At 38.0% G+C, this 23,654-nt stretch overlaps 1 protein-coding gene across 1 annotated transcript in view; it reads left to right on the top strand.

Moving 5' to 3' along the window:
• The first annotated feature begins 7,542 nt into the window (after window positions 1-7,542).
• Window positions 7,543-23,654, top strand: part of LOC131405801 (M1-specific T cell receptor alpha chain-like) — a 584,807-nt gene continuing 568,695 nt past the window's right edge. The window contains exons 1-3 of the mRNA XM_058540999.1: window positions 7,543-7,624; window positions 7,748-8,032; window positions 8,630-8,633. Coding sequence (XP_058396982.1) covers window positions 7,579-7,624; window positions 7,748-8,032; window positions 8,630-8,633 — 335 coding nt within the window. The 5' untranslated portion in view covers window positions 7,543-7,578. The remainder of the gene's footprint in view (window positions 7,625-7,747; window positions 8,033-8,629; window positions 8,634-23,654) is intronic.

The raw sequence follows: 23,654 nt of genomic DNA, 5'->3' as shown, positions 1-23,654 counted from the left end.
GAAAGACAAAACTCTTTAATATGTATTTGATTGATTATTTAAGAACATAGTGTTTCTTTCCATTTATAAATGTCTCTCTCAATAAAACTCTGTTGTTTTAAGATAATTAAATTTATTCCTAGACATGTAATATTTTGTTACTGTTATGATTAAAACCTTTCTTTCTAGGGTATATGAAAAAATTTTGTATGTGTTTATCAGCCACCTTACCCAACTCTTACTATATTGCACAAAGATATTTGGACTAATGGTTAGTTTAGAAATAGGTTTCCGAAAATCTCCCTGCCTCATCTTCACGTTTTAATCAAGTTAAACATTACTACCAGAAGTTTCTTTTCAAAAAGTTATTTGTTTTAATGTTGTAGATAAAACAATAGAAAGAAATAATTTGTATAAGTAATTAATCCCCTAATTGTCCCAATTCTGGTAGGCTATTTTCAAGATCCCCCATATTCTTCTAAGGATGGGTACAATTGGCAATTGGTATGATGACAATGATCTCTCTTGTCTGAATTATGGTTGTTAGTTGTTAGCTACATGGCTTATTCTTGTAGGAAAAGTCATTAGATTAAATTAGGTTTAAAACATCTGAACCAGAAAGGCCAGTATTGTAGCCCAACACCTCAATTGGCTTTTATTATTTTCCTCACTATAACTGTTAGCTCCTGTCCAGTAGAAGCAAGTTGAGTCTTGATTGGTTTGTTTCCTCCAAGACTGATAATGGAGTAAGATGGAAGCATGGCTTATATTTTACTGATTTATTCTTAAACCAAGTTAGAAGACAGAAGATGCAGTTGCTATTGGCTTAACTGCTTTATCAGATTTAGGTGAGAATTTATCCAATGGAAAGTGTGCAGAGTCAGTGCACAGCTCAGGTTCAGACACTTTCAAGCTTTAAACCTTCACACCGTTGCTGTGTTTGTTTCCTATTGTTTCTGGACAATTTACTACAAACTTGGTGGCCTTCTCTTGATCCTACGAAGCCAGACTGGATGTTGACAGCCTCCTTTTTGTTTGCTTTTCCTAGGATGGTGCTGACCACTGAAGTTTGTGTGGTTTCTCCCAATCCCACAGAGTTGGCAGTGCTTGCACATGCTCCCTAGCCATCTGTAAAGGCTGACTCTTGCTGCCCTCTTGGCATGCACAGGAAGCTGGCCACAGGATGGGTGGTGTGTGTGTGAGGCATCTAGCATTGGGAGTGCCTGTGAACTAATTGGGAAGATCTTCAAGGGAGGCGCCCCCAGCAGTTCATTGGAGGGCTTCCTAATGGAGTCTGTGCCATGGTTAATAGGATCTGTGTCCCTTTAATGTCCTCCAAGAGCCCCGGATGTTGTTCTCTTAGGTGCTCCCACTCCTCGGTGGCACAGCACACCTCAGTATTCTAGATGGGGTAAGAAAGAAGAGGATCTCTTTGGCAGCGTCCTGCACAGCTAAGGAAGTCAGGTGCTCACTCACGTACTCTCACTTTGTGCTCCAGGAAAAATCGTGGTAGGAGAAGGTCTCTCTTGACCCTGATCTGTGCTAGACTGCAAGAGGAGTGATGAGGGTAAACTGAAATTGTTTCTTTTACCCGCTTCAATCTGTCCAATCTTGGAATTTTTTGCTCCAACAGTGTGCTGGAACTTCTATCCTACAGAATCCTGGACTTCCACAAAGGCACTCTATTTCATGTATCATTGTCAAAATCTGTGTTCTTTGGAGGAAGATGCTAGAAAATTCCTATTTCACCATTTTGATCTCAGTATTGTTAATTTTTATTTTTTAAATAATCATATAGAAAAATTGACTATTTTTGGTGGACAGTTCTGTGAAATTTGAATTTTAATACATTGTATAGACCATGTAACCATCACACAATCACAATACAGAACAATTTCATTGCTTTCAAAAACTCCCCTGTGCTATGCTTTTTTAATTACACAAGCCCCTATTCCTAACCCCTGGCAAACATTGGTCTATTATTTTATATTTTCATCTTTTTAAGACTATAATATGAATGAAACCATACAGTACATAACCTTTTGAGAAGTCTGAATATAAGCTAGAGGAAGCACATCCACTGGATATATGTATGATCTTCATTTCTGCCACCACTTTCAGTTTTTACTACACCTGATACTTTTAACTTTTAAGTAATTTATAGGAATAACTCATCAAGTGTTTGAACTCTTTTAGATACTCAATTTATATTTTTCAAAAAACACTATGGCAATCGATAATGGAGAAGTACAGTTGAAGGTTGGACTAACTCATATAATCAGGTTGAGTCATGTTCTGTATAAAAGTTTAGTTGTGCAAAATCTATCCTAAGTTTTTATCAATAGATATTTTTATAACATTTTAAGGCTAATTTTATTGATGAAGATTCACTCTAGCAGTAATAATTTGTGTACGGTTATTTTTTGGCTTTTCTAGGAGTTGGCATTGAAAGACATATCCAATTTTCTTGCATTAGCAATGGCTTTGTAGAGCTGAATTATAGCATTAGGATGGGTATTGTTGCAAATAAAGCCTATACTTAGAGCAAAGTAGGGTAAACTAGAAACATATAACATTCTACCATTAAAGTGGGTAAATATCACTAAAGGGACAAAAAAAAACAAAGACTACTGGGGCCGACCTGGTGGCATAGTGGTTAAGTTCACAGCCTGGGGTTCACAGATTCAGATCTCGGGTGCAGACCTATGCACTGTTTATCAAGCTATGCTGTGGCAGGCATCCCACATATAAAGCAGAGGAAGATGGGCATGGATGTTAGCCGAGGGCCAGTCTTCCTCAGCAAAAAGAGGCAACAACCACTTGTTCGGCCATGCTGAGGTGGTGTCCCACATACAGCAACTAGAAGAATGTGCAACCATGGCATGTAACTATCTACTGGGGCTTTGGGGAGAAAAAGGGGAAAAAAAGGGCGGAGGATTGGCAGTAGATGTTAGCTCAGGGCTGATCTTCCTCACAAAAAAAGAAAAAAGAGAGAGACAACAGATGATAGCTCAGGGTTAATCTTCATCACGAAAAAACCCAAAAGACAAAGACTACAAAGGAGAGTATTGCATCAGTGGTTCCAAGCATCTAGGAAAATTCTCTTCTAACGGTATTGAGTGGAGCCATCTACTTTATGCCGTTACATGTTGTTTCAAGGATCTTTGGTCAGCATCCATCTTCTGTGGACTGTCTGCTTCTAATGATTCTCTGGAGAACCTCAGTGTGAGATCTCTAATGTGAGTAACTCTTCAATTCTTGACAATTAAGGATGTATGAAGTCATACTAGTAACCAAGGGTCAATTTCTTATACTTTACTTGCTACACCCAGAAACCCCTGTTTCCTGTTCTGGGGTTGCAGGAGAACATACCCAGCAATACTTCTTTCATCCTGTTAGCCTCGTCTTACAGTGTAGAGCTCTGATATTGAAGAACAAGATATTTTCTGTCTGGTGGAAGAACTCAAACATGTTCTCCAGCCTTCTGAAGATGTTCATGGCTTCAACGTTGTTAGGTAGGAATGGCCTCAGTGCCTCCTCTATGACCTAAGGACAAGGGGTACAGGCAGTGTCTTGGTGGTACCCTGGTAAGGAAGGGTAGCAGGGTGTAAAATAGAATTTCTTTGTCCCACACCATTTCTCCCCAAACCTTCTGATTGTATCTTTTTTTCCTTCAGGATCCAGTATTGCCCAGAAAGTAACTCAAGCCCAACCAGCAATGTTCGTGCAGGAGAAGGAGGCTGTGACCCTGAACTGCACATATGATACCAGTGATAGAAGTTATAGCCTCTTCTGGTACAAGCAGCCCAGCAGTGGGGCGATGATGTTTCTTATTCGTCAGGATTCTTATAGCCAGCAAAGTGCCACAGAAGGTCGCTACTCATTGAATTTCCAGAAGGCAAACAAATCCATCAACCTTGTCATCTCAGCTTCACAGCTTGAGGACTCTGCAGTGTATTTCTGTGCACTGAGTGAGCCCACAGTGAGAGGTGTGTTGGAAGGTAGTGTACCAAAACCCCAGGGCTCTGCTTGATACATGCATCTGCTGTAGGGACCAAGGCAGGAAATTGCCATCACAGACAGGAAGTGGCTAGGGCTGTGGTAGCACAGGTGTAGGGTTAGAGAGAAAACATTCACTCTAAGAAAATACCTTTCTAGGTTCATAGACCCTATCTAGAGTTATCATTCATCAAAAACTTCCTTACCCCTGAATCATTGGCTTGAAATTGTTTATTGAAGACAAAGAAGAGCCATAATAAACAATTTGCCATTTGGTTATCAGATTGAGCTAGAATAATTGACTAAGGAACTTCAGAAACATCTGACTCAAAAATTAATAAAATTACATGTGAATTGTGGATTTTTAGATCAATTTGTTCAATATTTATTGGGTATATATGATGTTACAGGCATTGTTTTGAATAAGAAAGGCTGTGAAACCTCTGTGGTTTTCCTCTTTTTGTGTATCATGCCGTTTTATACTATTTAATGAATTAGTTTAATTTAGATTCATTAGCTGAGTTAATGGTACTCTTGTTTACTGTCTAAGGTGGCTAATAGGTGACAAACATTATACTAATGCTCATTCCATCTTATTAACACCTCTAGCATGGAAGAGCTCAGCTTCCATAATGTAGACTTTCCTGCCTCCCACCAGTCTTATCCACAAAGTGATCAATAATTAGTGGCTCTTCGAGGGACACTGTGAAGGAGCAGACTATGAATTATCTTCTTTCTCTGCTCTCCTCTCCCTTCCCTTCACCACTCCTCAAGAAGCAGATTTGCCATCACATGGCTCATTTTGCACACCTCCAGGCCCTCTTTGTTCCATCAATGTTTCACAATCCAAAATACTCATTCTCTCTAATTTCTTCCATCCACCTCTAACATGTTCTCGGTGCCTTGAAATTTGAGTGGCAATGGATGGTTGATAAGTGATCTTGTATTGTAACTCCCTCTTATAGTTGAATTTGGAAAGCAGATGTGTAGAGTAGAAATCTAAAAAGGTTTGTCTTCAATTTTTTTTTCAGTTTTGCCACTTTCACAGTTTTCACTGTACAATCCAGTGGTATTAAGTACATTTGCATCATTCAACCAGCACGACCATCCATCTCTAGAACACTTTTCATCTTGAAAAACTGAAAATTTCTATGTGTTAAACAATACAACCCCATTCTTCTGTCCCTCCAGCCCTTGGCAACTACCATTCTACTTCCTCTTTCTATGAGTTTGATTACTTTAGATACCTCATATAAGTGGAATCATGCAATATTGGTCATTTTGTGATGTATTTTATTTAGCATAATGTCCTGAAGTTTCATCCATATTGTAGTATATGTCAGAATTTCCTTCTTTTTTAAGGTTGAATAATATTCCAGTGTATGTATACACCACACTCTGTTTATCCATTTACCTGTCGGTGGACATTTGGATTGCTTCCAACTTTTGATGGCAACATGGATATATAGATATCTCAATATGTTGTGTATACACCCAAATTCCTTAAATGTTTTTGAGTATATTCTCAGAAGTGGAATTGCTGGATTATATGGCAATTCTATTCTTAAATTTTTGAGAACTATTTATATTGGCTAATTTGAACAACTATACTCTAGACTCCTTTTTCACAAGCAAGTTACAAGGAAAAGAGAGAGAGTGATCTCTGGCCATGAATGAAATTCTGGTACCTTGGCAGTTCACCAAAGCCTAGAGTTTGTCACTCTTGCTACACTGCATTGTTCAATTCAGTCACGCAAAGGCGACTGATTTGAAAGGAATGCTCATGTCACTACCTGGTGGTGAGCTCCTGAACTGTAGTTTGTGTATCCTTTATAATGTTTTCTTTCCTCTTTTGGTGAAAGAGCCAAACCTTCAATTATTTAATTATTTTTTATTAGTGCCATTTGCATAAACAACCTGTTAACATACTATCTCAACCTATTCACACATTGCCTCTGGACTCCTGAAGTCTCTTGATCTGAATCTGTAGAGAGTGAACTCCGGGAAACAGACTGAGCTAAGCTTCCATCTATGTGTCTGGGGATAAATGTTTACAAGGCCTTACAGAAAGATGGGTCCTTCTCCAGAACTATATCCCAATAATGTTCAGAGGTTTTCTGTTTTATTTTCTAAAACAAATGGTATAAAAAGGGAGCTAAAGAAGTGTTTGCTTTTGCTGCTCTACTTCACAGAAAAAGACCAGTTTTTTAACATTTGTGTAGTTGAGGGACATTTTCCCAGCTGATCCCAGAGCTTTTTCCCTGATCTTTGAGGACGGTCTTGGTCTAGGACAGTTGTCACAAATGAAATCTGTAAGCTGATATCGGGCTGAGTGCAACAAAACAACCTGGAGAGCTTTTAGAAATTACAACCTAGTGGGTCTCAATCCTAGAAAATTCATTCATGAAGTTAGTGGTGGGATCCCAGAATCTGTAATTTAGATCACTCACACATCGATTCTTCTATCAGCTCTTGTGAATATCAGCTAATATGTCTTTAACAATTTGAAAAGCTGGGAAAGAAAAGGGTCCTAAATTATGCCCCAGGTTTTTGATGCAAATCCACATCTTCTAGGTTCCCTACCCTGTGGGGGAAAATTATTTGATTAAAGTTTGGCAACAAAATATTGCGGACAGACCTCAGCGGAAAGCATCCTTGAGGCTAGATAGCCATTGAAAGCATAAGATTAGTATTCGTTGCCTTATTCACATAGGTTAGCCATCTTACCTTGGAGTCAATAATATAGTGGGAGAATAAGATATTGATCTCAGTTCATTTTACAGGGATTTTGTAACTTCAGTTATGATGTTTTTTCAGTCTAGGATTCATTTTTCACTTTTTAATCATTCCGAAATTCAGGAATATTTGACAATTGTTTAGATAGTGTAACTTTTTCTCCTAAAAAGCTTTGGTTAAACAGATACCATCCCTTACAATTAATATTATTTTAGAACCAAGGAAATATTGCATTTCCAATAGTAGTGAATCCTCAATCAAGACTGTTTATTTATTACTTTTGTTTAATTTGACAAATATTTAGTGAGCACATAATAAATGTCAACCAGTGTTTTATATATTGGGGTACAGTGCTACAAAACACAAATCACTCAATAATGCTTTGACTTCTTACTACTTCCTCGGAATTCAACCTCAAACTCTTTTCTGACTTTCAATGAATTATAGGCTGGCCCACAAGGATATATGAGAATATAAAGTATTGTATTAAGAAGCTCAAGAAAATTGTTATCATCTCAGCTACAGAAATACCCTGGGATGCTCTGTTAAAGAACTTCCATGTCAAGTGGGGTCCTAAGAACAAAATAGACCTGAGAGGTTACGACAGCTGTTGTTCAGATTTCTAAGTGCCACCTGAAGACTGACATGTGCCTCAAATAACGTCAGAGATGAGAACATAGTTCTCATTTTCGGAGGAGTCTAGGAAACATGCACCCATTTCAGCCCCTGTCCACCAGGGGGTGCAGGTTCCTAACACAAACTCATTTCCTGAGTGAAATGTAGGCTTTGAAATTTCATTTCACTGTGACTTCAACATTTCTTCATGCTAAGAATCAAGAACATTATTTAGATGATACACCAGAGATGAACTCTGATCCAGGCTTAGTGACTGTGGTACTCTTAATGCTTGGTAAGTAAAACGCCTCTTACAATTTGGATTCTTTCTTCTGTTATGTTAGCAAAATATTTAACCATAATTTTATCCCAATACTTTATGCCCAAGGTGACACAGATCTCTTTTATTTTTCCCCAGGACAAACCTATGGAGATTCAGTGACCCAGATGGAAGGCCAAATGACGCTCTCAGAAGGGACTTCGCTGACTATGAACTATACTTCTTCAACCACAGGGTATCCTACTCTTTTCCGGTATGTTCAGTATCCTGGAGAAGGTCCACAGCTCCTCCTGAGAGCCACGAAGGCCAACAAGAAGCAAAGCAACAAAGGTTTTGAAGCCACATACAATAAAGAAACCTCCTTGCACTTGGAGAAAGACTCCATCCAAGAGTCAGACTCCGCTGTGTACTACTGTGCTCCAAGTGACACAGTGACAGGAGCTGCAGGGGGAAGTGAGCAAAAACCTTGAGCAGCAACAAGGGGCTTCATCACAGTCTGTGGTTGTTTGTCTCTCAGTCTCTGGGTGGTATAAAAATCGTACAAATGGCTAGAGGTTAAGAACAAGAAGTGGACATTCCTCATACCCAACTCTTCATTAGTGAAACTGAAAACAATTTGACACCAATAGTTCCTCAAACAGGATCAAAGTAATTTCAAAGTAAAACCACACAAAGAATGAAGTGGTCTGTGCTCATCCTTGCAGTCAAAATCCACTCCCATAAGTTGTTCCAGGCCATTCTGGCAGGTATTGCTGTGTCTTGTTATGCTTTTAGAGAGCCAAAGTGTGCCAGAGACAGTAATGTCTGCATAATGTCTTCCTGACAGAGTATGGCAGGAGAGATGATAGGAGACCTACAACCTCAAAAAGCCACGGTTCTTAATAGAGAAAGAAGGGAAGAGAAGAAAAGAGGAGGAACAGAATCTCACAAGTAACAGCAATGAAAAGAGAGAAAAGGAACATTTATCCTGATTTCTTTTTTAGTAAATCAGATGCTAGTCATAGGCTGAGATTCAAAAAGAAGAGTAGGGGCAGAAACATAACTGGAGAAATAACATGTCTAAATCATTAACAGTGCCCCTCATCTTATTCCTGGCCAGGACACAGATCTGTTGGCTTTCTTACAACAAGGCCTCAAGTGAGATAGTTTTGCAGTGCCAATGGAAGATTAAGCATGCATATTCATCCCTGTAAACCATGAAACCCTATTAAAAAGACAGTAAAGATATTGAAAAGTGCATAAACCTACAAGAAGAACAGTAGGGGAGATGACAGCAGACAGTGAAGTCAACATAATTCTAGAGAGGGAGCAGTATATGGTGAAATGAAAACTTACATAGCAGATCAAATAAAGAAGAATCCTGGATCTAGTGTGAGAAGCCAACAAGAAGCACCACGATGTGTGCTGTACCCTCATGGAAGGGTTTAGGTATCAGAAGTACCAATTACCTTTGAATAATTGAGGTAGATGGTGCTGTGTTTGTGTGTTTTGAGGACAATTGGGCAGGGGGAGGGGTGGATGAAAATAGGAAAACTGCCTGAGAAAATGTATAGTAACAGACCAGCCATGTTCTCTACCAGTGCCTGCATAACAAGCAATGATTACTTCCCAACCCTGGAAGAACATTGGAAGTTAGTCATTGATGAACTGAGGAACAACATATAAAACGGTAAAAGAAATTAAAATAGAAAAATATGATAACTAATTATTCATTTCAGGGAAAATAAAGTACTATTCAAGACAGGAACATACTCATAGTAATCTGTATGGTTCAACCAAATTGTCTTCTAGATATTTTATTAATATATACCCAATAGTGGAGATTAGGTAGAATACTTATTTTCCCCAAACCTTGTGTATTACTAAGGTTTTTGACTTCTGCTTATCAGTTAAGCTTTCTTTTATTTTTAATAATTTCTTTAATTATGAATGAAATGGAGCTTCATTTCATATATTTAAAAGGTTTTTACATTTTCTATAAATTGTCCATTCATACATCTACCCATTTCCTACTGTGTTATTGTCTTTTAAATATATATTTTAAAGAACATTCTCTATATTAAGAAAATTGTCATATATATGTGTCTTTTTAAAAACTTTATTATCCTTTTGACTTTATTAATGGTCTTTGTTTGCCATGCAGAATTTTAAAAATATTATGTAATTGATGTATCAAAATTTTCTTTTATGGATTCTGAGTTACATATCCTGTTTAAAAATCCATAGCACTCTAAAATAATAAAATTTAAACTCCTATTTTTTTTCATTTTTTTCCATTATGCAATTTTTGTTGTACATTATTGTCTATCAGTCACCATATAAGCGCATCCCTCCACCCCTTGTGCCCACCCCCTACCCCCCTAGCCCCTGGTAACCACCAAGCAGTTCTATCTGTCCATGTGTTGGTTTATCTTCCACATATGAGTGCAACCATGCACTGTTTGTCTTTCTCTTTCTGGCTTATTTCATGTAACATAATACCCTACAGGTCCATCCACGTTGTTGCAAATGGGACGATTTTGTCTTTCTTTATGGCTGAGTAGTATTCCATGGTATATATATACCACATCTTCTTTATCCATTCATCAGTCGAGGGACACTTCAGTTGCTTCCATGTCTTGGCTATAGTGAATAATGCTGCGATGAACACAGAGGTACATAAGCCTCTTTGGATTGTTGATTTCAGGTTCGTTAGGTAGATACCCAGTAGTGGGATAGCTGGATCATACGGTATTTCTATTTTTAAATTTTTGAGGAATCTCCATACTGTTTTCCATAGAGGCTGCACCAGTTTGCACTCCCAACAGCAGTGGATTAGGGTTCCTGTTTCTCCACAGCCTCTCCAGCATTTGTTGCTTTTTGTCTTCGTGATTATAGCCATTCTAACGGGTGTAAGGTGATATCTTACTGTGGTTTTGATTTGCATTTCCCTGATGACTAGAGATGTTGAGCATCTTTTCATGTGCCTATTGGCCATCTATATATCTTCTTTGGAGAAGTGTCTGTTCATTTCCTCTGCCCATTTTTTGATTGGGTCGTTTGTTTGTTTTTTGTTATTCAGTTTTGTGAGTTCTTTATATATTATGGAGATTAATCTCTTGTCAGATATACAGTTTGCAAATATTTTTTCCCAGCTGGTGGGTTCCCTATTCATTTTGATCCTGGTTTCATTTGCCTTGTAGAAGCTCTTTAATCTCATGAAGTCCCACTTGTTTATTTTTATTTTTTGTTTCCCTTGTCTGAGTAGACATGGAATTCAAGAAATCCCTTTATGGCTGATGGCAAGTAGTGTACTACCTATATTTTCCTCCAGGAGTTTTATAGTTTCAGGTCTCACCTTCAGCTATTTGATCCATTTTGAGTTAATTTTTGTGTATGGTGAAAGAAGGTGGTCTACTTTCATTCTGTTGCAAGTGGCTGTCCAGATTTCCCAGCACCATTTATTGAAGAGACTTTCCTTTCTCCACTGTCCTTAGTTCCTTTGTCAAAGATTAGCTGCCCATAGATATGAGGTTTTATTTCTGGACTTGCAATTCTGTTCCATCGATCTGTGTGTCTGTTTTTGTACCAGTACCATGCTGTTTTAATTACTATTGCTTTGTAGTATGTTTTGAAGTCAGGGATTGTGATACCTCTAACCTTGTTCTTCTTTTTCGAGATTGCTTTAGCTATATGGGTCTTTTGTTGCCCCATATGAATGCTAGTATTCTTTGCTCTATTTCTGTGAAGAATGTCCTTGGGATTCTGATTGGGATTGCATTGAATCTGTAGATTGCTTTAGGTAGTATGGACATTTTAACTATGTTTATCCTTCCAATCCAAGTGCACGGAATATTTTTCCATTTCTTTATGTCATCATTGATTTCGCTCAATAATGTCTTATAGTTTTCATTGTATAGGTCTTTCACTTCCTTGGTTAAATTTACTCCTAGATATTTTATTCTTTTTGTTGCAATTGTAAATGGGATTGTCATCTGGAATTCTCTTTCTGTTAGTTTGTCCTTGGTATATAGAAATGCAACTGATTTCTGTAAGTTGATTTTGTACCCTGCCACTTGGCTGTAGTTCTTGATTATTTCTAATAGTTTTCCAGTGGATTCTTTAGGGTTTTCTATATATAAGATCATATCATCTGCAAATAGCTAGAGTTTCACTTCTTCGTTCCCTATTTGGATTCCTTTTATTCCTTTTTCTTGCCTAATTGCTCTTGCCAGAACCTCCAGTACTGTGTTGAATAAGAGTGGTAAGAGTGGGCACCCTTGTCTTGTCCCTGTTTTCAGGGGGATGGCTTTCAGTTTTTCCACATTGAGTATGATGTTGGCTGTGGGTTTGTCATATATGGCCTTTATCATGTTAAGATACTTTCCTTCTATACCCATTTTGTTGAGAGTTTTTATCACAAATGGATGTTGGAACTTGTCAAAAGCCTTCTCTGCATCTATTGAGATGATCATATGGATTTTATTCCTCGTTTTGTTAATGTGGTGTATCACATTGATTGATTTGTGGATGTTGAACCATCTCTGTGTCCTGGTATAAATCCCACTTGATCATGGTGTATGATCTTTTTAATGTATTGCTGTATTTGGTTTGCCAATATTTTGTTGAGGATTTTTGCATCTATGTTCATGAGGGATATTGGTCTGTAGTTTTCCTTCTTAATATTGTCTTTGCCTGGCTTAGGTATGAGGGTGATGTTGGCCTCATAGAATGTGTTCGGAAGTGTTCCATTTTCCTCTATTTTTTGGAGTAGTTTGAGAAGGATAGGTATTAAGTCTTCTTTGAATGTTTGGTAAAATTCTCCAGAGAAGCCATCTGGTCCTGGACATTTATTTTTTGGGAGGTTTTTGATTACTGTTTCAATCTCTTTACTTGTGATTGATCTATTCAGGTTCTCTATTTCTTCTTAATTCAGTTTTGGGAGGTTGTATGAGTCTAGGAATTTATCCATTTCTTCTAGATTGTCAAATTTGTTGGCATATTTTTTCACAGTGTTCTCTTTTAATCTTTTGTATTTCTGTGGTATCTGTTGTAATTTCTCCTTTTTCATTTCTAATTTTATTTATTTGAGGCTTCTCTCTTTTTTTCTTGGTGAGTCTGGCTAAGGGTTTGTCAATTTTGTTTATCTTCTCAAAGAACCAGCTCTTTGTTTCATTGATCCTTTCTACTGTTTTTTTAATTTCAATTTCATTTATTTCTGCTCTGATTTTTATTATTTCCCTCCTTCTGCTGACTTTAGGCTTTGTTTGTTCTTTTTCTAATTCTGTTAGGCATAGTTTGAGGTTGCTTATTTGGGCTTTTTCTTATTTGTTAAGGTGGGCCTGTATTGCTATGAGTTTCCCTCTCAGGACCACTTTTGCTGCATCCCATATGAGTTGGTATGAAGTATTTTCATTTTCATTTGTCTCCAGATATGCTTTGATTTCTCCTTTAATTTCATCAATGATCCATTGGTGGTTTAGTAGCATGTTGTTGAATCTCCACAGCTTTGTCACTTTCCCTGTTTTTTCCTTGTAGTTGATTTCTAACTTCATGGCATTATGGTCTGAAAAGATGATTCTCATGATTTCAATCTTCTTAAATTTATATAAGCATGTCTTGTTTCCCAACATATGGTCTATTCTTGAGAATGTTCCATGCGCACTTGAGAAGAATGTATAATATGCTGTGTTTGGATGGAGTGCTCTGTATATGTCTGTTAAGTCTATCTCATCTAGTTTTTCATTTAGGTCCATTATTTCCTTATTTATTTTCTGTCTGGATGATCTGTCCATTGATGAGAGTGGGGTGTTAAGATCTCCTACTATTATTGTGTTGTTGTTAATATCTCCTTTTAGGTTTGTTAATGGTTGCTTTATGTACCTTGGTGCTCCTCTATTGGGTGCATATATATTTAAAAGTGATACGTCTTCTTGGTGGAGGGTCCCTTTTATCATTATATATTGTCCCTCTTTGTCTCTCATTACCTGTTTTATCTTGAAGTCAACTGTGTTTGATATAAGTATGGCAACACCTGCTTTCTTTTGTTTGCCATTAGCTTGGAGTGTTGTCTTCCATCCTTTCCCTCTGAGCCTGTGTTTGCCTTTAGAGTTGAGATGTGTTTCCTGGAGGCAGCATATTGTTGGGTCTTGTTTTTTAATCCATCCCACCACTCTATGTCTTTTGATTGGAGAGTTCAGTCCATTTACATTTAGGGTAATTATTGATATATGAGGGCTTGTTGTTGTTATTCTATCACTCTTTTTCAGGTTCTTTTGCATTTCTTTTGTTTCTCATCCCATGTGTTTAGGACTACCAATGCAGTTTTGTAGTTCTGTATGGGGGTTCTCTTAGTTTTCTCTTTCTTTATAATGTGTGATTCTGTTCTGATTATTTAGTTAGTGGTTACCATGAGGTTTGTATAAAAAATCTCATGGAAGTGATAGTCCATTTTTTGATGGCCTCTTATTCCCTTAGACCAAGTCAATTCAATCCCTTTCATCTTCCCCTTCTATGTTATTCTTGTCACATCTTATTCCTTCTTGTGTTGTGAGTTCATGTTTAACATGATGAGGTTATATTTATGTTTGGTGTTTACCTTCTCTTGATCTTTGGTTTTATAATTAAGTATTTGTTAATCTATTTTTACAGAGGACTGCAATTTTTCTGGTTTTGTCGACCTATTTTCCTCCTCGTTCAAAACTTTGAATCCTCTTTCTCTTTTTTCCCTCAGGGATGAGGGCCTTCTTCAGCATTTCTTGTAGTGGGGGTCTTGTGGCAATGAACTCCCTTAGCTTTGGTTTATCTGGGATAGTTATTATTTCTCCCTCATGTCTGAAGGATATTTTTGCTGGATAGAGTATTATTGGCTGAAAGTTTTTGTCCTTCAGAATTTTGAATATATAATTCCACTCTCTTCTAGCCTGTAAAGTTTCTGTCAAGAAATCGGCTGAGGGCCTGATAGGAAATCCTTTGTATGTTATTTTTTTTTTTTTTTTTTTTTTTTTTTTGTCTAGCTGCCCTTAATATATTTTCTTTGTCATTGACTTTTGCCAGCTTTACTACTATATGCCTTGGAGATGGTCTTTTCATGTTGATATATTTAGGAGATCTATTGATTTCATTCACTGGTATTTCCAGCTCCTTCCCCAGATTTGGGAAGTTCTCAGATATTATTTCTTTGAACAAGTTCTCTGCTCCTTTTTCCCCCTCTTCTTCCTCTGGAATACCTATAATCCTTATGTTGGATTTCCTAATTGAGTCGGATAGTTCTCGGAGAGTTTCTTCATTTCTTTTTAGTCTTAGTTCTCTTTCCTCCTCCATCTGGATCACTTCTGCATTGCTGTCCTCAATATTGCTAATTCTTTCCTCCATATTGTCGGCTCTGGTGCTTAAGGCTTTGAGATTTGTCTTTATCTCCTCTATTGTGTTTTTCATCTCTAAGATTTCTGATTTTTTTTTTTTACAATTTCAATCTCTTTTGTGAAGAAACTCCTGATTTCACTGAATTGTCTGTCTGCGTTTTCTTGTATTTCATTAAGCTTTTTTATGATGGCTGTTTTGAATTCTCTGTCGTTAAGGTTATACATTTCTGTGCTTTCTGGGTTGACTTCTGGGTGCTTGTCATTTTCCTTTTGTTCTGGAGATTTAATATATTTTTGCATGGTGCCTGTCAGTGCTGGCTTACCTTTCCTCATAGTGAAAATATATGGTCACAGTTTCCTCTTGCTGCCACTGGGTGAGGGACAAGGGCTGTGTATTCTGGCCCGCCTCAATCTGTGGGCACTCTTGTCGGCCCCTGGCTGATCTGCAGTGTGGCTGAGTGGAGGCTGCTGGGCAGGAAGCATGGAAACAGCTGGGGCCGGAGCACAACCAGGCTGAAGCTGCTGGGGCTTGGGTGCAGGTGGGTTGAAGCAGCTGCAGCTGAAGTGCTGCTGGGCCAAAGAAGCTGGAACTGGAGTGCACTGGGCTGAAGAAGCTGGAACTGGAGTGCACTGGGCCAAAGAAGCTGGAACTGGAGTGCACTGGGTCAAAGAAGATGGAACTGGAGTGCACTGGGCCAAAGAAGCTGGAACTGGAGTGCACTGGGTCGAAGAAGATGGAACTGGAGTTTCACTCCTATTTTCTTTAGTTTCTCTCAAATTATTTTTGTCTTTAAATATTTAGTCTGGATTCATGTGTGTACGTGTGTGTGTGTGTATGTGTGTGTGTCTGTGTGTAAGAAGTGAGGTTGAGGTTCAAGGCTTTCCATTTTCTTTAATTTTTGTTTGTTAGTTTAAGTGAGGTTGAGGTTCAAGGCTTTCCATTTTCTTTAATTTTTGTTTGTTAGTTTATTTTAATGCACTACCCAGACTCAACATCCAATCTGAATAATTTATTTTTCTTATTTTTCTCTTAAATGTTATCTTTGTCTTTTTTCTTATTCTGTTTTTGATGAGGAAGATCTGCCCTGAGCTAACATCTGTGCCAATCTTCCTCTGTTTTGTACCTGGGATGCCACCACAGCATGGCTTGATGAGCAGTGTGTAGATCTGTGCCCGGGATCCAAACCATGAACCCCAGGCCACTGAAGCGGAGCACATGAACTTAACACTATGCCACCAGGCCAGTCCCTATTTTTCTTATTCTTAATTGCTCTAACAGACACACATAGAATTTATTCATTGAACAATTATTTATTAAATGCATAAGTCACAAAACACAAATGAAAATACCAAAAGACCTTCCTTTATGAGGCTTGAATCTAGATTTGTCTATGGTGTTCACTTTCTTTTACAGAAATATACTGTTAAGTTTATTTTCCTATGTAGGCATTTCCCTTGCTTGCTTTCAGTGACTGGCAGGTTTTGTGTGGTAATTAAAGGCATAGACATTGAAATCCTGCACTATTAAATGATGTGACTTTGGACAAAATTACTTAAACTTAGAGCACCTACATTTCATCATCTATAATAACATATAGCTCATCACATAATTATAAGGATTAAATTAAATTAAGTAAATGATTGAATGGCTTTAATAGAAAATAATTTTTCACTAATGGTGGTTATTCTTGGTTATAGATGGGATGAGGCAGTGATGATAATTCAAGAAAAAGCAAGAAAATTTCAAGTATGGATTAAGGCTTAAGTCTCCACTGTCCCAATATTGATTATGTTGTTTTAGTATGGTTATGACTGGGAGCCTCCCTTTATTCCACAGCGGCCTTATCCCATCCAATTATCTGAACAGACTGTAATGACTTTGTTTTTTGGTTTCTTCTCATAGGTGTTATGCACAGAAAAATGATGATTTCTTGCTTCTGGTATATTTTAATGTAAATTGTAGGATGGATCCACACAAGCTTTATGGAGCAGGGCTCAGATATAAGATTATCACACTGAACTATAGTGTCAATAACTAGATTCCTATAGAGGAGCTCATTTCGTGGGTTTCTGCACAGAGAAGAGAGAAAAGAACCTCTCTGGATTTTCCTCGGGGGAGGGATGCTTTTTAGTTATTCAATTTATAACTTGTACATGGTAGATGCTCAAGAATTCTATAGAAGAAAAAAGGAAAAAGAACAATCTAGGGGACAAGCAGTAGGTGTAGCTCTCCAACTAATCTTCATGTGGTCCTAACATGGTCCTCTTTCCATGTGACCTCTTCAGAGAGCAGGAGTGGCTGAGTGAATATGTGCACAGGGGAATGGATCTAATTTCTGTTTGGCTGAGGAGTCTCTCGGCGTCCAGTGACAACAGCAGTATGAATACTCACTCAGATAAACAAGTTATTTGTCTTGGTAGTGTCTAAGGGCTCTCAGACTCCAATCTGAGTCCTCATGAGTCCAATGAAGAGAAAAATGGAGAAGTCCTTGGGAGTTTCATTTGTGATCTTCTTTTGGCAGCTGTGTTGTGAGTTGCTGGGCTTTGGAGATATAAATAATAAGAGCAGATCCTAGTGATGTTCTCCATAAATCTGACAGTTATAGAAGAGCGGTTGGAGCTACCATGCTCTTCTGGGGGGATTGTAAAAATGAAGTCTATTCTTTCAGAAAGAATCAGCATTAATGAATCTTCTTCATCTGCGGTTCTCTGTTTAAACAGGGATGAACAGCCCATATACATTGGAGCAGAGTCCTTCATTCCTGAGTATGCAGGAGAGAGCACATATCATTATTTATTGTACTTATCAAAAGAAAACGTTTTACAGCTTCTATTGGTTCAGGCAGGATCCTGGGAAAGTACTTGTATCTTTTACTTTAATTCAATCAAGCCAGAAAGAGCAGGCAGACACAGATTTGAAGGAACTGCTTGGAAAAGAGAAGTTCTGTAGTGTTTTGCACATCCCAGCCTCTCATCCTGGAGATTCAGCCGCCTACTTTCATGCTTCGCCCCACAGTGTTCTCCAAGCACCTGCTGTCTGTACCACTACCCTGCAGCTGGGCCTCGTGACACAGGTCTAGCCTTGTGGGTGGGAGTGAAGGTGTTTTCTTTATTTATGGAGGGAATTTTCTTTATACTGTCTGTCTCCAAACATAAGTGAAGGATGATACACCATCTCCATTGTGTGATGAGTCTGAATTTATATTGCATTAAATTTCCTTTTGTTATCATTGAATTTTCATTCCTCAATTCAGAGTGTACTGATTCCGGTCCTGTTTCCCGACAGATTCCCTTCCACTCCTTCACTGTAAGAGGACAGATCCCTTCATGGCTCAGGATCCCAGTCTTCAAAGCAAGTTTTCATCAAGTTCAACCCTCACCAGCAGCATTTTACTCAGTTGTTCATAATCTTCATAATAATTTCTATATATGTACCACTTATAACATTATTTACCAATTTAATGTTAAATTGACTTTTATATGAGGTAGACTTTAAAAATAACTATGTAAAAATTATCCTTGTTTTAAGTGATACTATCTGTGAAACCATATATTTGACGTACTGGTTATATTTATTTCTGTACAAACCAAAATATCATATGTGTAAAAATTAAAAAGTTTACCTGTATGCTGCCTAACATATCTCCGGTATCAATCACACCTTAGGAAATGCTGATCCAACCCACGCCCTTCATTTAATACATGAAAGAATTAGTATCTACAGGCATTGCGTGACTTACTCAAAGCATCACTTATAGCAAAATGGAAGCTAGGAGTAGAACTCAGACGTTCTGACCTCTTGTCAATTGCTACTTCCACTAAAGATGCAAAGTAGGATCCAGAGTTGGAAGTTGTGTTTTAAATTTAAATTAAATTAAAATTTTATTACTTAACTATACATGTTAATTTTAGATAAATTAGAAGACATAAACACCCAGAAAAAATAGAACACTCCCAGAATTTCATGACCTAGAAATTATGACTATTAGCAGTTTTCAATCTTTTGGGGCACATATACAGCTAAATTTTTCTATGAAAGGGGCTTATCATGTACCTGGTATTTATTAACATATTGTATCTTTCAATATTGTATTTATTTCCACGCCAGGAAACAGATTTTTGAGAGCATGATTTTAAATGACTGCCTGGTTTCCATCATATAGGTTTAGTTTTTTAAAAATTAATCACTTTTTGGTATTATTTCCAATTATCCAGTATTTTAGACTTTTTTTAATGAACATCATTAAAGCCGGAGCTTTAATGGAAGTGGAATTGCTTGGATAAGAAAAAAGAAGTGATGGTGAATGTCTAATTGCCATGAAGAAATTTTTCACCAAGCTGTAACTTCAACAGGAGCATAGGAGGCTGCTGATATTCCAAATATTTATCAATTATGGATATTATTACTTTAAAGTTGTTTCCATTATACTAAGTGAAAATTCAGTGTTTTAATATTCTTTTAAACTGTGACGTTACACATTTTGTCATTAAAAAATAAATAAAATAAGATTAGAAAACTTTGGAGTATATGACACAGAATAAGAATAAATATCATTTCATAAAATAAACTATATTAAACAAAGTTTGAAAAACACTGTTGTGGTCCAAGCCCCCTTCTAACTGATCTCTTTTCTCTCAAGGCAAAGTTTTCCCCACATCTTTGCTACTCAAAAGGTGGACCAGCAATATTGAAACTTGTGCAGAATCTCAGGCTCCACCCTAGACTGACTGAATTTGAATCTGCATTTGAACAAGATCCCATGTGATTCTGTAACTTAAAAGTTTAAGAAGCACTAATCTAACTGGTAGCCAGAGTGATTTCTTAAAGTGTGAATCAAATGCTGTCTCTAATTGTCCAAATTGCTTCAATGGTTTTCTATTGTTCCTAGAATAAAGTACAAACTCCAGGTTGTGATATACATGGTTCTGCATAATTTGAATCTCTCCTGACCCTTCATTATCAGCTCTTAACTCTCATTCCCTGGTTCTCTGTGCAGCAACAACACAGATCTCCTTTCACTTTTCTGAACTTGCCATGTCCTTTCCCACATTTGGTCTTACTCTTTCATCCATCTGAAGTGCTATTTCCCAAATCTTGACACTCCTAACTCATTTTCATCTTTCAGGTCTCAGCTCAAATATCACTACAGTAGAAAAAGCCTGTGACTTCTGCTGATCTTTCTAACTAATGGAGCCATCCATAGACCTCCTCTTAACGTTCTATCACAACACTGGTTATACCCCTTATGGTAGTAATCCTAACATGCAGTTACATTGTTGACTTATGTGTCAATATGTTCATTACTATAACTCCAAATAGAATATAATACCTGTGAGGTTAGAGGTGTTGTTTTTTTTGTTCATAGTTTTGTCCTTAGTCCCTAGAATAGTGACTGACCCATAGTAGTTACTCAAGAAATATCTACTGAATGAATGGATGAATGAATAAATGTTGTTTGGCCCTCCTTACTCTCTCTCTTTTCCCTTCTCATTCTCACTCTAGCAATCCTCAGCTGTGTGGATGGTTTCCTTGCTTGGTTATGTGGTACAGTTCAGTTCTCTCTGGCCCTTAATCCCAGACTTCCTTTGGTCCATGGTCTCTGTCAAATAACTAGATCCCCTCAGGGTCTCAGTCTGTCTTCACTCAACTGACCTCACCATATCAGGTGTAATCTGAATGAACTGGGTCAATCTGAAGGCTAGTAATCCCATAGTGAAATATCTAAAAGAAAGAAAAAAGACATATCCAAAAGACATTGGAAAGTATAAAAGTAACTTCTAGTCAAATAATTATGAGAACACGTCAAAGTTTTATTTCAAATTACTGCAAGAGAAAAGCTCCTCAGGAAAGAAATTCAGATAATTAGCATTGGTAGAGACATTTCATTGACTAGATTTTTTTTAAAGTCTGATTAAATATCACTAGTATGGTCAAGGACTAGTTCAGGTTGAGTGGTCATGGCCTTACATTGTTGGCACATCCAGCAAGACGTGTAGGAGTGCGAGAGACTCACAGTGGACTGTCTTTCAACAGTAACTGCTCCATGGTCCTATATTGTGTTAGTTTCTAGAAATTTTCTCATGAGTATGCCACTCTATCAGCCATTTCTACTAATCTGACTGACAGATAGTGAAACTAAATCCATTTGATTTGTCTCAAACAACATTTAATTAAGGCTACTATTAGCAGAACTCTGAGCAGCAGGATGAGACCAATCTGCAGCATTAACCTCAGTCATGCTCCCTAGGATCCCAGATTCAGTCAACTGTGACTAAGTCCCAGGATATAGGCAGCTAGGAGTAGTAGAATATTCATTATGATTCATGTAAGGGAATTTAGATCGACACACTAATCTTTGGTTTAATTGCCAAAAGAGGACCAAAAGCCAATCCCCAGTCCCAGTGGAAAGATGTTCTGTTCCCACTTTCTCCCCACATGTAAACATATAACCCTACAGGGTACAGGTTAATCCAGTTTGGAATTTATTGTTGAACTTATTTAGAACCAGCATTATGTCACTTCAGTTAAGCTATATTAGCAGTGTTACTGAGTATTTGCAACCTTGATAGCCATTCATGAGGCATAACTGAAGACTGCTTAGACATCAGAACATATACATTTGTACCAGTCAGATTGAAACAAGGCTGTGCTTATTTATGTGTTTGTACACATATGGGGATGGGACTCCATATTGGGACACTTCCATTGGTGGTGTCAAATACAGCAGTATAGTTCAAGACAGGCCATATTCATATGAATTTTTCTGTTTTCATAGAATGTGGAAGATGATGACAAATCAGAGTAGGTCAGATTGCCAACTGCAGCTGTTGCTTGGCTCCAGCAGACAGCACAGTTGTTTTGCTAGACTGCAGTGCTGGATCTGCATTCAAAGAGAGCATTAATCCCCTACCCTCCTCATCACCCAGGGTCTAATGTTTCCCTTCCCAGGTGCCAAGGTTGTTGCTCTATCTCTGCCACCACAAAATTGGTGTGACATTTAAGTAGCTACAACATTACCTTTTTCCTAGTCTTTTCCTAATAACACTCAAAACTTTTGACTAGAAGGATAAAGAGCAAGAAGTACAAGGTCAATTTCATGCCATTTACAGAGACCAATTACATTCACCATCTTGGCCTTCCTGGGCCACTGCAAGTGAAGTCTTAGAGGAGTGTACTCAAATAAATGGTAGCTATCTTCATGATCTAGGACCACATTTATCCAACAAGAGAATCCAGGTGGCTGAACCTGAATTAAATTTTAATACCCTTTTGACGAGGCTGCTACCAGAAGGGTGTACCAACCAAGGTAGTGTGAGATCACTGTTCAGAGAAAGAAAGAAGCATCATGATTGCCACTTCTGGAAAGTTGGAGTACATGTACTTTTTTCTACTCCTCCTGTTATGTACAGCTAAAACCACTAGACCTTGTGTAAAAACAAAACACAAGAAGTTGAAGAGAAGAAGGCAAACAAGCTAAGGAACTCGGGACCTGAGGAATGATAGAGCAGTGAGTTCCCTGAGTTTTCCTTTCCCTCCTGTAACCCAATTGAGTCCTGGAGAAGCTAGTAACCTGGAAATGCCAATAGGTGCAGACTAAAAAATACAAGAAAAGCCTTCTTTCTCTAGCCAAAGGACCAGGAAAAGGACAGCCTACAAAGACAGAAAACTTTAAGACAATAACCAGTCTACTCCAACCAACACCCCAGAAGGGTACACAGCAATCAGCAAACACTTAAGAAAAAGGTAACTGAAATGTGGTAGGAGAGTTTTGTGGCGTTTTAACTTACCCGTGCTCCATCCTCTCACCACTGGCTCCATGAGAGTTTTTAGAGGGCAGCCTGCATTCCCAGTGTGGATTCCTCATGGTGGAGGGAGTAGAGCAGACTTTGATATCAAAGAATAGTGCTTGGGGGGGGCCGGACCCGTGGCTTAGCGGTTAAGTGTGTGTGCTCCGCTACTGGCGGCCCGGGTTCAGATCCCGGGTGTGCACCAATACACTGCTTCTCCGGCAATGCTGAGGTCACGTCCCACATACAGCAACTAGAAGGATGTGCAACTATGACATCCAACTATCTACTGGGGCTTTGGGGAAAAAAAAAAAAGGAGGAGGATTGGCAATAGATGTTAGCTCAGAGCTGGTCTTCCTCAGCAAAAAGAGGAGGATTAGCACGGATGTTAGCTCAGGGCTGATCTTCCTCACAAAAAAAAAAAAAATTATAATGTTTGACTGCTTTGACCTGTCAAGTGGCTCCCTGAAGGAATAATGCAAAGGCTTACCTATATTTCACATAACTCAGAACTCGTTCAGGACAGAGAAGTGGCAACACAGAGGAAATTTCTAAGAAAAAATTCACTAGAGGGATTCAACAGCAGATTTGTGCAAACAGGATAAAGAACCTGCAAACGTGAAGATATGTCAATTCAAATTAGCCAGTCCAAGAGCAGAAAGAAAAAAGAATGCAGAAAAATGAACAGAGCCTAAGAGACCTGTGGGACATTGTAAAATGTACTGACATAAGTATAATAGGAGTCCCAGAAGGGGAGGAGAGAGAGAGAGACAGACAGAGACACAGAGACAGAGACAGAGACAGAGACAGAGAAAGGGAGAGGAAGAATACTTAAAGAAATACTGACCAAAAACTCAAATTTAATGGAACATGAATCTACACATCCAAGAAGATCAACAAGCACCAAGTAGGAT

The sequence above is a fragment of the Diceros bicornis genome, chromosome 5 (assembly GCF_020826845.1).
Source record: "Diceros bicornis minor isolate mBicDic1 chromosome 5, mDicBic1.mat.cur, whole genome shotgun sequence".
Lineage (NCBI taxonomy): Eukaryota > Metazoa > Chordata > Mammalia > Perissodactyla > Rhinocerotidae > Diceros > Diceros bicornis.
Note: the sequence above shows the minus strand (reverse complement) of the source record. Positions and strands in the feature narration are given on the sequence as shown.